Source organism: Pelmatolapia mariae, linkage group LG10_11, assembly GCF_036321145.2.
Source record: "Pelmatolapia mariae isolate MD_Pm_ZW linkage group LG10_11, Pm_UMD_F_2, whole genome shotgun sequence".
Lineage (NCBI taxonomy): Eukaryota > Metazoa > Chordata > Actinopteri > Cichliformes > Cichlidae > Pelmatolapia > Pelmatolapia mariae.
In genome coordinates, this window is record NC_086236.1 from 33,534,639 (window position 1) to 33,546,128 (window position 11,490).

The 11,490-nt window shown below is 39.3% G+C and overlaps 1 protein-coding gene across 3 annotated transcripts; it reads left to right on the forward strand.

Annotated features, from left to right (window-relative positions):
- The first annotated feature begins 410 nt into the window (after positions 1-410).
- kptn (kaptin (actin binding protein)) lies at positions 411-11,278 on the forward strand. 3 transcript variants are annotated; one of them, XM_063488235.1, is made up of 12 exons: positions 411-903; positions 3,282-3,364; positions 3,441-3,525; positions 3,601-3,655; positions 5,055-5,133; positions 6,086-6,159; positions 7,866-7,972; positions 9,064-9,147; positions 9,245-9,308; positions 9,401-9,536; positions 10,249-10,398; positions 10,786-11,276. In XM_063488235.1, exons 1-12 carry the CDS (start codon positions 702-704, stop codon positions 10,948-10,950), a joined length of 1,284 nt encoding a protein of 427 aa, XP_063344305.1. In that variant the 5' UTR covers positions 411-701; the 3' UTR covers positions 10,951-11,276. The 3 variants fall into 3 exon arrangements, with proteins under 3 accessions (XP_063344305.1, XP_063344304.1, XP_063344306.1); XM_063488234.1 differs by having other exon boundaries at positions 10,225-10,398; positions 10,786-11,274; XM_063488236.1 differs by lacking the exon at positions 10,249-10,398 and having other exon boundaries at positions 10,786-11,278.
- The last annotated feature ends 212 nt before the right edge of the window (positions 11,279-11,490 follow it).

Sequence of the window (11,490 nt, forward strand, 5' to 3'; positions counted from 1 at the left end):
TGTCACCCGTTTACTACACGAAGAAGAAAAGCCATGCGCTGCCTTTCATGGCGTAGTAAAGTGGGGGAATTAAACCAAACTGGGAGAAGTCTTATATTAAATTACAACCAATTTAAGCGTTTTTGTACCTTAAAAAGAATGGCTGACTTTACTCTGTAAAGGATGTGTAACATTTTAAATGCACGTAAAATGTCAGCTGGCAGCTGTGTTTTGACCACAGAATGAAGAAATTTCAACGACAAATCTACCTTAAAATTACTTTCTAAAATATAGCAATATTTTCAATTATTCCGATAGCGGTTTTGTCCACAATGGCCCGGGTTTTCTCTCCCCTGAGTCCCTTATAGATATTAAATCCCATATTTCCAATGAAAATGAACGCAGCTCGGGTCAAACCCGGATGTTTTTCTTCATGCATACTGTCTATGGCTATTCAAGTTGTTTATTATATCTTAGAGATACTCGTTAGAGGATATGTGATATCAGAATAAAATAATATTAACTGAGTTATTTTAGCGTCGATATGCAGTTTGTTGAGAGTGTTAGCTGAATTTCGAAATGAACGAGCGGGAACATTTTTAATCCAACTCGTTGTGGAGTTTGAGGGCTCTGCAGCCACTAAACAAGCATGAACGGGGAAAAGTCTAAATATTTAATACAAATCTTAATATAAACCAGTGACTGTGCTTGTATCCTGCAAGATGCTTCGAGAGTCGTATCCCTTCGTAGAGGACAGTTTCAGCCGCTTCCCGTCGCAGAGCAACATTTACGGGCTGTGTCAGGCCGGGGAGCAGGAGCTGTTAGCGGCCACTCTCAAGGGGAAGGTGGTGTGTTTCAGATACCAGGAGCTGCAGCAGAAGATCCGACCGGTGGCCAAGGAGGTTCAGTTCACTTACATCCCAGGTACGCAGGGGAAAGACGGGTCAAGTGCTCAAGAACTCAAGTTTCAGTACTGAAGAAATTACATGCTTATTTCTGCTATTTCCTACACATTAAACATTAGACCTAGACCTCCTTTCCTGTTTCCTGGATCTTCTATCAAATAAAATTAAAATTAAAACAAAAAAAATCTTAAAAGCAATTATAGAAGACAGCATCCGTCAAAGTAGATTTTTGAATCAGAACAACTTATACCTTCTCCTGTCGTCTATAAACTCCTTACATTTGTGTGACTCTTTGAAGAGACCTGACTGTATATTAACATCTCTGTGTTAACAGTCTTTTTCTTATGGACTGACCCCAGAGTTTGGAAAATAGACTGTACATGATAGATAGGGCGTAACTGCTGTCACCCATTGGTTCTGAACTGTAAGACACAATCCAGGCAATACTGTGCAATAAACAGCAGACCTGTTCAAAGTACAGAAGTCTGCTGCAGTTAAGTCAGGGCTCCAGCATGTGATGAGATGGTCCTTGTGGAGTAAGAGTGAATGGAAGTAAGTGGCTAAAAAGTAATTTGCATGACAAAAAAGCCACATAGAAACAGACAGGTTCAATGATTGGGGCCCCTGGTTTTTGGGGTCTCTGAGGTCTGACAGACTTTATCCCCTCCCCCCCTTAACAACCAATAGACGACTTGAAATGAAGTTATAGAACTCTCTCAAGGGGCCCCAGTGAGTGGGGACTGGAAAGAACTCTTGTTTTACTCCTTTGTTGTTCAAATACTCAGATATGTGCACATAGATGTTGCTACAGAGCTCATCCTTAAGGTAAGGAAGCTACACAACACAATAGAAAGACTGTGTTTCAACGTAAACCGCATGCACTGAATATTTTACTCAAGTAAAATTACAGAAGTTTAACACTTGAAGCAACAACTAAACAATTGTACAGATTGGTATATTTCAGAATGACCTATAGGAATGGACAAATATGGTCTGATATTGGTCTTTTTGACATGTCATGTTTATTATTTCAGCTCACCCGTGGTTTTCTGTTGAGACATTTGTTTTAGGCTGACAAAATGTCACAGATAGTAGGATGAAGACTTGAAACAGTTATTATAATGAAGATTTTTTGTTTCCTTCGCCCAATCAGTGCATCCCTTCTATATTATTATAAAATGATAAGATTGTTGATTTATGCCGAGGACTGGAATTTATTGTGTCACAGAAGCCGAAACTTTAAAACCAGCCTTCAACAAAACAGATTAATTAAAGGAGAATAGCTCCGCATACAGCAGCGGTCCCCAACCCCTGGGCCACGGACAGGTACCGGTCTGGTCCGTGGTCGTTTGGTACCAGGCTGCGAGAGTTGAGGCTCGGGTGTGAAATTTATGGTTTTCAGGGTTTTTATCGGTTTTTATCGTTATTTATTTTATTTATTTATTTATTTTTTACCGTTTTTGTCGTAAACTTGGTTTCCCTGGGTCTTTTCTGGTGTGTTATTAATATATATATTTTTTGTTTTATTTTGTTGTATTTTTCCGCGACACCTTAAATGCCGGTCCGTGAAAATATTGTCGGACATAAACCGGTCCGTGATGCAAAAAAGGTTGGGGACCGCTGGGATACAGTATGAATAAATACAATGTAACAGCACTAAAAAGATAAAAATGACAGAAAATCAAACAAAATAGAAAAAAGCAAAATAAAAATAAAAAATCAGTGGCTATAGTGATTAAACATCTAAATACAATGGTACAGGGAGCTTAATAAGTGAATCGGGTAATAAATGAAGGCATTGTGATATGAGCAATGAAATACTTTCACAACAGAAGAGAAAGTGTTGCTGCGTTTCATATAAATGGTGTGAAGGGTGGTGAAGAACTATTCAGAACTGATACATGAATGTGTTCTTTATTTTAATGGTGATGTTGAATATTTACTGCTTTAATATACGGTTTATATTTCTTCTTCTAGTCTGTAGAGTTTGCGTAGGGCATACATTTTTGTTTTCGTTTTAAATGACATCACAGTGTATTTGCTGAATATATTTTGTATTCTAAAAAAAAGTTTTCAAATAAACATAAAGGGTCTGAGCAATATACTGTAGATGATATTGGTGGAGGTTAACAATATAGATCTTACTTCATGAAGAAGAGCATCTCTCATTAGCGCAGAGCAACAAAACAGATTTTCTGTCTTATAATGAAATATTTTCTCTGAATATTTATCCTGTTATTTCAGAAAAAACAAACAAGATAAAGCATTATCATTCTGTAAGTCTGAAATAAATGATAAAGCTGTCGGTGTACGGTCGTATGTTAATTCTGTTATGATGCACGTTGTTGTTTGTAGTCGCTCAGGACTGAAAAGGTTTGACTCTGTTTTCTTATCTAGTTGATGCAGAGATCGTATCAATCGATGCTTTTATCAAGTCTCCACCCAAGAGAGGTCTGGTGGTGGGCATCACCTTCATTAAGGTATTGTAACTTTAAAATCAGAGTATGAACTGTGCCATGGTAGAAGCATACTGATTCGTGGCTGATCTCCTCGCAGGACTCTGGGGACAAAGCCACTCCATTCCTAAATATCTACTGTGACTATGAACCTGGCTCAGAGTTCAACCTGGAGTCTATTGCACGTGAGCGATGCATTGTCTGCGTATGTGTTGTGCTCTCTCTGATATGTCCTGATCATGTCGTGTTTCTCTGAACAGAGAGCTGCCTGAATCTGGAGCTGCAGTTCACACCCTTCCAGCTTTACCACACAGAGTAAGTTTGCTGCTGTACAAAGATAGTTCTTGCTGACTATAGTCACCATGGTAACTAACCTTGCAGATTTTGCTACATAGTTTTAACCAAGAATTAAAAGAGAAAACCGAGCTCTTCCTGATCTCCTGCAGCAGGTTATGACGATCTCCTTTGGGCTGGAGCGTCAATCAGAAATTACTAAGAGACAAATAGGCACAATATAGGTGGTGGCTGTAAGGGCTTCACACTGAAGCTGGATATGCAAAATGTGATTTTTGGCAGTTCAACGTGAAAGATGACTCATGTAAAAGATATTCGTGACGTCTTTGCTCATGCTGTTTTTGCTTACATAGTGAAAGAGTTCAGAGTTGGCTGTTCTAATGGCCAAAACTCTGACAGTGTCTGAGTGTACGCGCTGCTGCAGCGTATTCCTACTAACCAAGCAGCATGAAATGACACGCTGATCAATATGATGCTGGCACCTGTGTTTGGGATTCCAGCAAGGAAGAAAATCCACTTTAGTTGAGGGAGCAGAAGCTTCTTTGTGTGCTGTGTGCTTCCCCTGCTGTTATCATAGAAACAGACAGCAGAGGAATAACACACATACATCCTGGCTCACATTCAGGAGGTGAGCTGATGTCCTGCCCAAGTTTATTAGATTCATGTTGGACAGTTTAGCTTAAAAATAGCTGAGAAAATTGCTAAAAATCACACATTTTGTAGACATTTTAAAACAAGAATACATGGAAAACAATTAAAAGTAAATAAAAAATACATGCACAGTAATCATTCTGCAGAACTGTGGTAGTTTATATGATTTTTAATCATTACAAAATACAGAAACACAACTCCAGGCTGGTAGCATTACAACTTTAGCTACTTGACAACTGAGATTTCAGTGCTGTTAAATATTTAATGTTTTTCTCAAGTACTGATAAATCTATTGTTACCACATTTTATATCCTATTGCTGTGCTGAATCATCGTGTTTCTGCAGGCTGACTCAGTTTCTCAGCTGGAATCCATCATTTTTCATGAGCTGGTACACGAATATTCATGAATGGGCTTTAGTGTCTTTATGGCTGTGCTCAGTCACTGAGCAGTTTAAGTACAGACTGTGTGTGTGTGTCTGGATAGTAAATGTAATGTATTTCTCAGGTAGAGCAGGTCGTCTACCAGTCAGGGTGTCGGTAGCTTGACTCCTGGCTTCTTCTGTCTGTGTTAAAGTACCAGTACAATTAAAATGCTTAAGTATAGATAGAGGCTGTATGAATGTGTGACTGGGTGAGTGAGACTCGAAGTAGAAAGCATTTAGTGCTCAAATTAAGTAGAAATATATAGAGGTAGCAGTATAATGTATATAAGTACCAGTCCATTTACCATTTATCATGTGAGTGAGCTTCTCTCCCTCTGTCTGTCAGAGTGCAGTGTGCTGAAGGAGGGAGTGAGACGGTGTTTCTGCTAAGCGGTCATGACCAGAGGATCCACCTTTACAAGGAGGTCAGAGACAATACCAGATCAGTGCATTCTAATGACAACTTAAAATATTTGTCTCCTTCTCATCTGTGTATCAGTGTATTCTCTAGTAAGTCCCTTTATCCATTATGTCGAGTCACGGTAGCAGCAGACTAAGCAGGGGATTGCAGACGTTAGAGTTGGGAATCACCTCTCATGTCTAACCATCAGAAAATACACGGTTGGATGGCTTCTCTTTGTGTTCCCAGTGGAAGCTGTGGGGAAAAAAAATCTTCAAACATCTTTCTTTAAAAATATTGTTGAACATAAAGTAAAATCTGTCTTCAGCCTTTCAGAAGAGCCAAAAAAAAGAATGTCTTCCACAGTGAGAGCCTGTTTACTGTGAAACCCACTCTATGTGTTGTCTAAGCTCCACTGCAGCTCAGCAGGGACACCAACCCTGGAAATTCCAGAGGGAGTGTTGGACCAAACAGCCATTGGATTTGTCTCAGTTATACTTCTGAAGCCTCATACTAGCAGAAAACAAGAACTGTACTTTGTTCTTCCTCTTCACCTCCACTGGAAGCACATAATAAAGGGATTTTGTTATGGCTAGCATGAACAGGAGGAAAGATCACAGCAAGTAAACCCTGCTTTAGTGTTCACGTAGGAACCTGAACATTATCAGACAGGAAAAATCATTAAAAAAAATCGGTAGTCTTTTGGAATTTCTTTTTAAAAGAATTTTATGAAAAAAAGTCAGAATTCTGATTTTTGTTCCAAAACTGTGAAAAAAAAAATCCTAATCGTCTTCCATAATTTAAAATGAAACCATATAGATGCATGCTGTGGTTATATATAACAGAACTAATACTACAGGAAGCATTGGAGATAAAATATGATTGTAATCTGTTGTAATTTTGTATATCTGAAGATGTTTACTTTGATCATGCAAACATCAGCGTTGCATTCAGCTCGACTCTCTTGTGTCTAACAGAACGCCTCCTTGCATCAGTTTGAAGAGCAGCCAGTGGAGAGACTCTTCCCCGAGCTACAGCAGCTTCCCAGCAAGTGAGTCCCTTCAGCTCTCATGTCTCTGCATGTGGCCGCTGGGCTGATTGGGTTTGATGAGGGATGAGCATTATGTGTTTCTCTGTTAATCAGATTCATGATTTCCCACATTATCCAGCTTACTGTTCTGATCACTGTTTGTACAGTTCGTTTGTACTCAGTTAGCAGGTCTATTACTATACACAAGAACGATAATGTCATTATAGTGTCATTTACTGAAGTTTGAGTAACGAAGGAAGCATGGAAATGTGGAAAGAATGTTTTAAGATACGAAGTTACGAAGAGGATGGTGCATATAATAAAAGTCAGCAACACTGAGAGTGGAACAATGAGACAATGAGACAGAGACAAGTCCCACATGTTTCAGATCTATCATCCATTCTTTTTCCACTTATCCGATTAAGGGTCACGACGAGGCTTGAAGCAGCTCCCATAGGGCAAGATGCGGCTACACGCTAGACTGGTTGCCAACCTGCAGCAGGGCTAACACAGAGAGACAGACAAGCATTGACACCCTCAGTATGGGGAAAGTCTTCAGTTTTTGGTCTTGTGTTTTGCTTAGTGCCTTCAAAAAATGTTGGATTTGTAGTGTAATACCTGAACTTCTGGTGCCTGACACCTCCCATACAATAATGATTTAACGTGAAACAAATAAATACAGATAATACTAAAACTTATAAAGTGATAATTGTTATACACCAGACAACAAAATGAAATGAATAGATTTACTGTGAAAAAGAGCTCTGAAAGAAAAAGCAGCACATCATGTCAGGACCTAAAGAAACTCAGCAAGAGATGAAAAACAAAGTCACTGATATCTGTCAGTCTGAGAAGTGTAAAAAAGAAATTTCCAAAGATGTGGGACTTCAGCAAATCACAGTGAGAGCCATTATTAACAAACAGAAAAAACTTGGAATAGCAGGAACCTTCCTAGGGGTGGCCAGCCTACCCAAATTACTCCAAGAGTGCCAGACGCTTTCCTTTCTTTTTCCGACAGGTCAGGTAGGCTTGAATAGTTTTTTTCTTCATAAAATAAATTAAATTCATAATTTAAAAACTGAGTTTTGCATTTCCTCGGGTTATCTTTGAATATAAAAATTCCTTTGATGATTTGAAACATTTAAGTATGATAGATTTATGCAAAGCTAAGTAATCAGGAAGAGGCCAAATCATTATTCACAGTACTGTAGCTCTTTGGGAATCACCTCGTTGGCATAAAAATACAGTTTTATGCCTGTCAAACTGTCAGGCACATCTTTGGAAATTTTCCAAAGATTAAACTAATGAACTGAGAGCAATTTGTATTTTTTTGTGATGGGCCGCTAGTAACGAACTGTCTAATGATACAAGTTAAAATGAGTTTTTTACTAAGTTGGCAATTATGTGTAGAAAGCAAAGATTCATCCCTTGAGTTAGGTGCCTTTTTTAATCAAGCTGTTGTTTATTCAGCATAATAATAACGGCTTAACAAACAAAAGCATTTCTCTGAAAAAAGGGAGAAAGTAGCCAGTGTCCAAAGAAAAAGTTTGAATGACTTCCAGAAAGCCTGAACAAGTGTGTCTACTTTAACAATGACAAGAACGTTTGGCTTCTTGGAAGCAAACTATGATAGTTGGCTAAATACTTTCATTGTTTAGTTATCGATACGAGAAAAAAAACACGTATGATCTGTAACCACATGTGTTTGTTTCCTTCTCTCTGTGCAGTGTGTTATGGATGGATATACTGAGCATAGCTGGAGGCCGGCGGCTCTCGGTGTTTGGCTGTCAGAATGGCTGTGTTGGTCTAGCTGTGGTCAGCCAGACTGAGCTAGGTGAGAAGAGTGGAACGTACTTGAACGTTCCTCTTAGAGTCGCTCCATCACACGACTGTCTCATGATTCCTTTTCATGCTGTTAACCACCACTGACTTAGTCAAACCCGGCTTCTCTGCAGGAATGCTGAACATACAGTGCATCCAAAAAGTATTCACAACTTCACTTGTTACACATTTTGTTACATTACAGCCTTATTCCAAAAATAAATGAAATTCATTTTTCACCTCAAAATTGTGCACACAATACTCCATAATCACAAGGTGAAAAAAACAAAAATACAACATGGATGTACATGTAAGTATTCACAGCCTTTGTTCAGTACTTTGTTGAAGCACCTTTGGCAGCAATTGCAGTCTCAAGTCTTTTTCAGTATGATGCTACAAGCTAGCACACTTTGAGAAGTTTCTCCCATTCTTCTTACAGAATCTCTCAAGCTCCATCAGGTTGGCGTGTCGCTTCACTGCTATTTTCAAATCTCTCCATTCTCTTTCAATCGGATTAAAGTCTGGGCTCTGGCTGGGCCACTCACCCAAAGCTACTCCTTTGTTATGGAGGCTATGTGTTTAGGGTTGTTGTCCTGCTGGAAGATGAATCTACTCTCAGTCTGAGGTCCAGACCACTCTGGTTATCATCAGGAATGGCTCTGTATATTGATACATTCATCTTTCCCTCGACTGGTCTCCCAGTTCCTGCTGCACAGCGTGACGCAGCCACCACCATGCTTCACTGTAGGGATGGTATTGGCAAGGTGGTGAGAGGTGTCTGGTTTTCCCCAGACATGACACTTGGCATCAAGACCAGAATGAGAGTTCTTGACTATAAATCTTTAAAATGTTAAATTACATTCTTTCCCACAAGTAGCATAACATAGGTTACATTCCACCATACAGTACTCTCTACAATAAAAAGTTGTCTAGTTCTATTAAAGGTTTGCTGAAGTATGTTAAAAGAAGCCAAATCCTAATTCTGTCCATGCAATATTAAGTTTATGGGTGTGTCCATCCATCATTTTGGCTGTATCATTGATGACTCCAAGTGTGTTTCTATATTTGTGTTTTCAGTATTGTGTCTGTGTGTGTTTATGTCAGAGGTTTTGCAGAGCTGGCGGGTCCAGTTTGACAGTCCAATCTCTACTGTGCTGCTGTTCCCTCTGAGCTTCCAAACAGAGGCCGGTACGATACTACTCTGTTACATCTGATCTCTGCTTCACTTTGCCTTTTGTGAATCTGCAGCGCACCTCAAGATTGTCCGTTTCTTTTTCTTTTCCAGGTGTGGAAATGGAAAGCTATAACCTACTAGTGACCAGTACCATAGAGATGGCAGTTGTGTACAGGTCAGAGACAAATGAATGGTTTTGTGCAGTTTTGCTTTCTCTCTGAAGACGAAGAAATTGTAGGTTTTTTTGTTGCATGTCTTTTATTTCAGAGATGTCCAGAAGCACGGTTTGTCCCAGGCCACATGCCTCTTGGAAAGTGACCAGTGGGATGCGGTAGTTTGTGCTCTGGTCATCGATCTGGATTTTGATGGGCAGAAGGAGGTGCTGCTGGGCACATATGGACAGGTAAGAGCCTCCTTTAATAATGGATAGACTGTATTTTACTTTTTTTTTTTTTTTTACTTTTTTAATAAAAGTCAATGTATTTATCCATCTCTTAATACTTAAACCCTTGGCCTGAAGCCCTTAGCTCCATGATTGATGGTTGCCATTGAACACAAATCTTTTTCACTGCTTGTCACTTAAGATAAAGGCTCAGTCATTTCATGGAAATGCTACTTATTGTAGGTCTTAACTGGGAAAAAAGGAGTGCATTTATTGAACTACTTGTAGCTGTAGAAAAATTATTTCTACTCTGGTGATTAGTTTCACCAGCAGGATGCTGTGGATGTGTGGGATTGACTCAAAACAAACTGCACTGTTTGTTCACAGCAAAGAAGGAAGATATGAGCCGGTGCATTGTTGTGACTTCTTGATCTGTTTTTAATAGTTTTTGAATATAAATGGACCTCGCTGGCTCAGAGGAATAAATGAAACATAGGCACCGTATCGTTAGCAGGATACACTAACAGCTTTCTGTCTTCATGGGATTTTCTGATTGTAAGACTATAGAAGAGCAACAGATCTGCTCATGAATAAAGTGGCAAAGTAGGTACAGAGGAAGTGAGTATGATTGAAAGGGAAAGATTATAGGTTTTGTTTTTTGATTTAAAATGATAGATTTATATATAAATCCTCCTTTTCTATAATGCAGGAATTACTGTGTTATAAATTCCAGCCCATGGGAAGTGGACAAAATGGACAGTTTCAGTTGCAGTGGAGACGGAGCTTCAAGAGTCCTTTGCTGTCCCTCATATACTTGGATTTAACTGCAGATGGTTTGAGAGAGCTGGCTGTTCTCACACTGAAGGGACTGCACATCTTACAGGTTTGTAGCTGAAACCTGTGTGACAGTCATGGTACTGTGTAGCGTCCTCATGGTCACTGCCTGCTGAACTCAAGCTAAGAAGAAGTATTTGAGCTGACATCGAGTTGCCAGCTGCAGAATTTTAAAAGGAAAATGATTTCATGTGGTTTTTAGCCCACGTTTATGACTTCATTAATGATTTTAGTGGGATTTTGCCTTCAGAATGAGCTTTTGTGATTCAAGTGCTATTCTTCATCACTGAGCAGCTGGAATTAGAAAGCATCCCTATTAAGCTCCAAAGAAAACAATCACCATGATCTGCTTGTGGAAAAATAAATATCTTAATCCACACATTAGTGTTGTCACCCCTGCAGACACTCATTATTTCACTCCCCTTTGTCTTTGCAGCACAGTCTCACCAGCACCGCTGATTTGGTCCTTGAGCGGCTCACACAGAGGGTGTCAGCGCTAATGGCCAGCTCTGAGGTGGAGTCAGCGAGAGCACAACACACTGAAGACAATGAGGCTCCAGCTCAGAAACTGGAGTGTATAATGCAGACACCCTCAGATTAACAAATGTATTGCATTTTTCTCCCCACGTGTAAATCCTAGTGGTTCAGAATGAAATCTCTTAAAGGTGCAACGTGAAGATTTTTCTCAGGGGTTCATCTTCCTGGAGGCTGATGAGAGACACTGGTTTCGAAAGTCATATGTAACCCCTCAGGTCCGCTTCATGGTATAGTTGTAAAAAAGACTGAATTCTGACATTATGACAGTGTACAGGTATTTACAGGTAATAAATGACATCATATTTATATCCTGTTTTTGTGTGATTTGAGCTTTCCCTGTGTCAAGGAGGTTAGCTGATTGGTTTATTTGTTTTTATGGCTTAGCAGATTCAGTAGAGTGATAAAGTTAAATTATTTCTGACATTTTATTTATAATAAAACCCATTGTGGCACAAGTTTCCATCTTAAGTATGCTGCTTACACTTAAAGCCTAGCTCAATGCAGAACAGTTACCAAGAGTTTGCCCCTACAGAAGGTGATTATTTTTATTAATAATGCTACAGCTTTACTGCTCATAACACTGGTTACTGTGGCTCCTCAAGAT

Excerpts from the sequence above, each read along its gene's own strand:
- kptn (XM_063488234.1), top strand. The coding sequence starts at position 702 with ATGCTTCGAGAGTCGTATCCCTTCGTAGAGGACAGTTTCAGCCGCTTC. Across the intron at positions 904-3,281 it reads TCAGTTCACTTACATCCCAG|TTGATGCAGAGATCGTATCA; the intron begins GTACGCAGGGGA and ends TTTCTTATCTAG. Across the intron at positions 6,160-7,865 it reads CTACAGCAGCTTCCCAGCAA|TGTGTTATGGATGGATATAC; the intron begins GTGAGTCCCTTC and ends CTCTCTGTGCAG.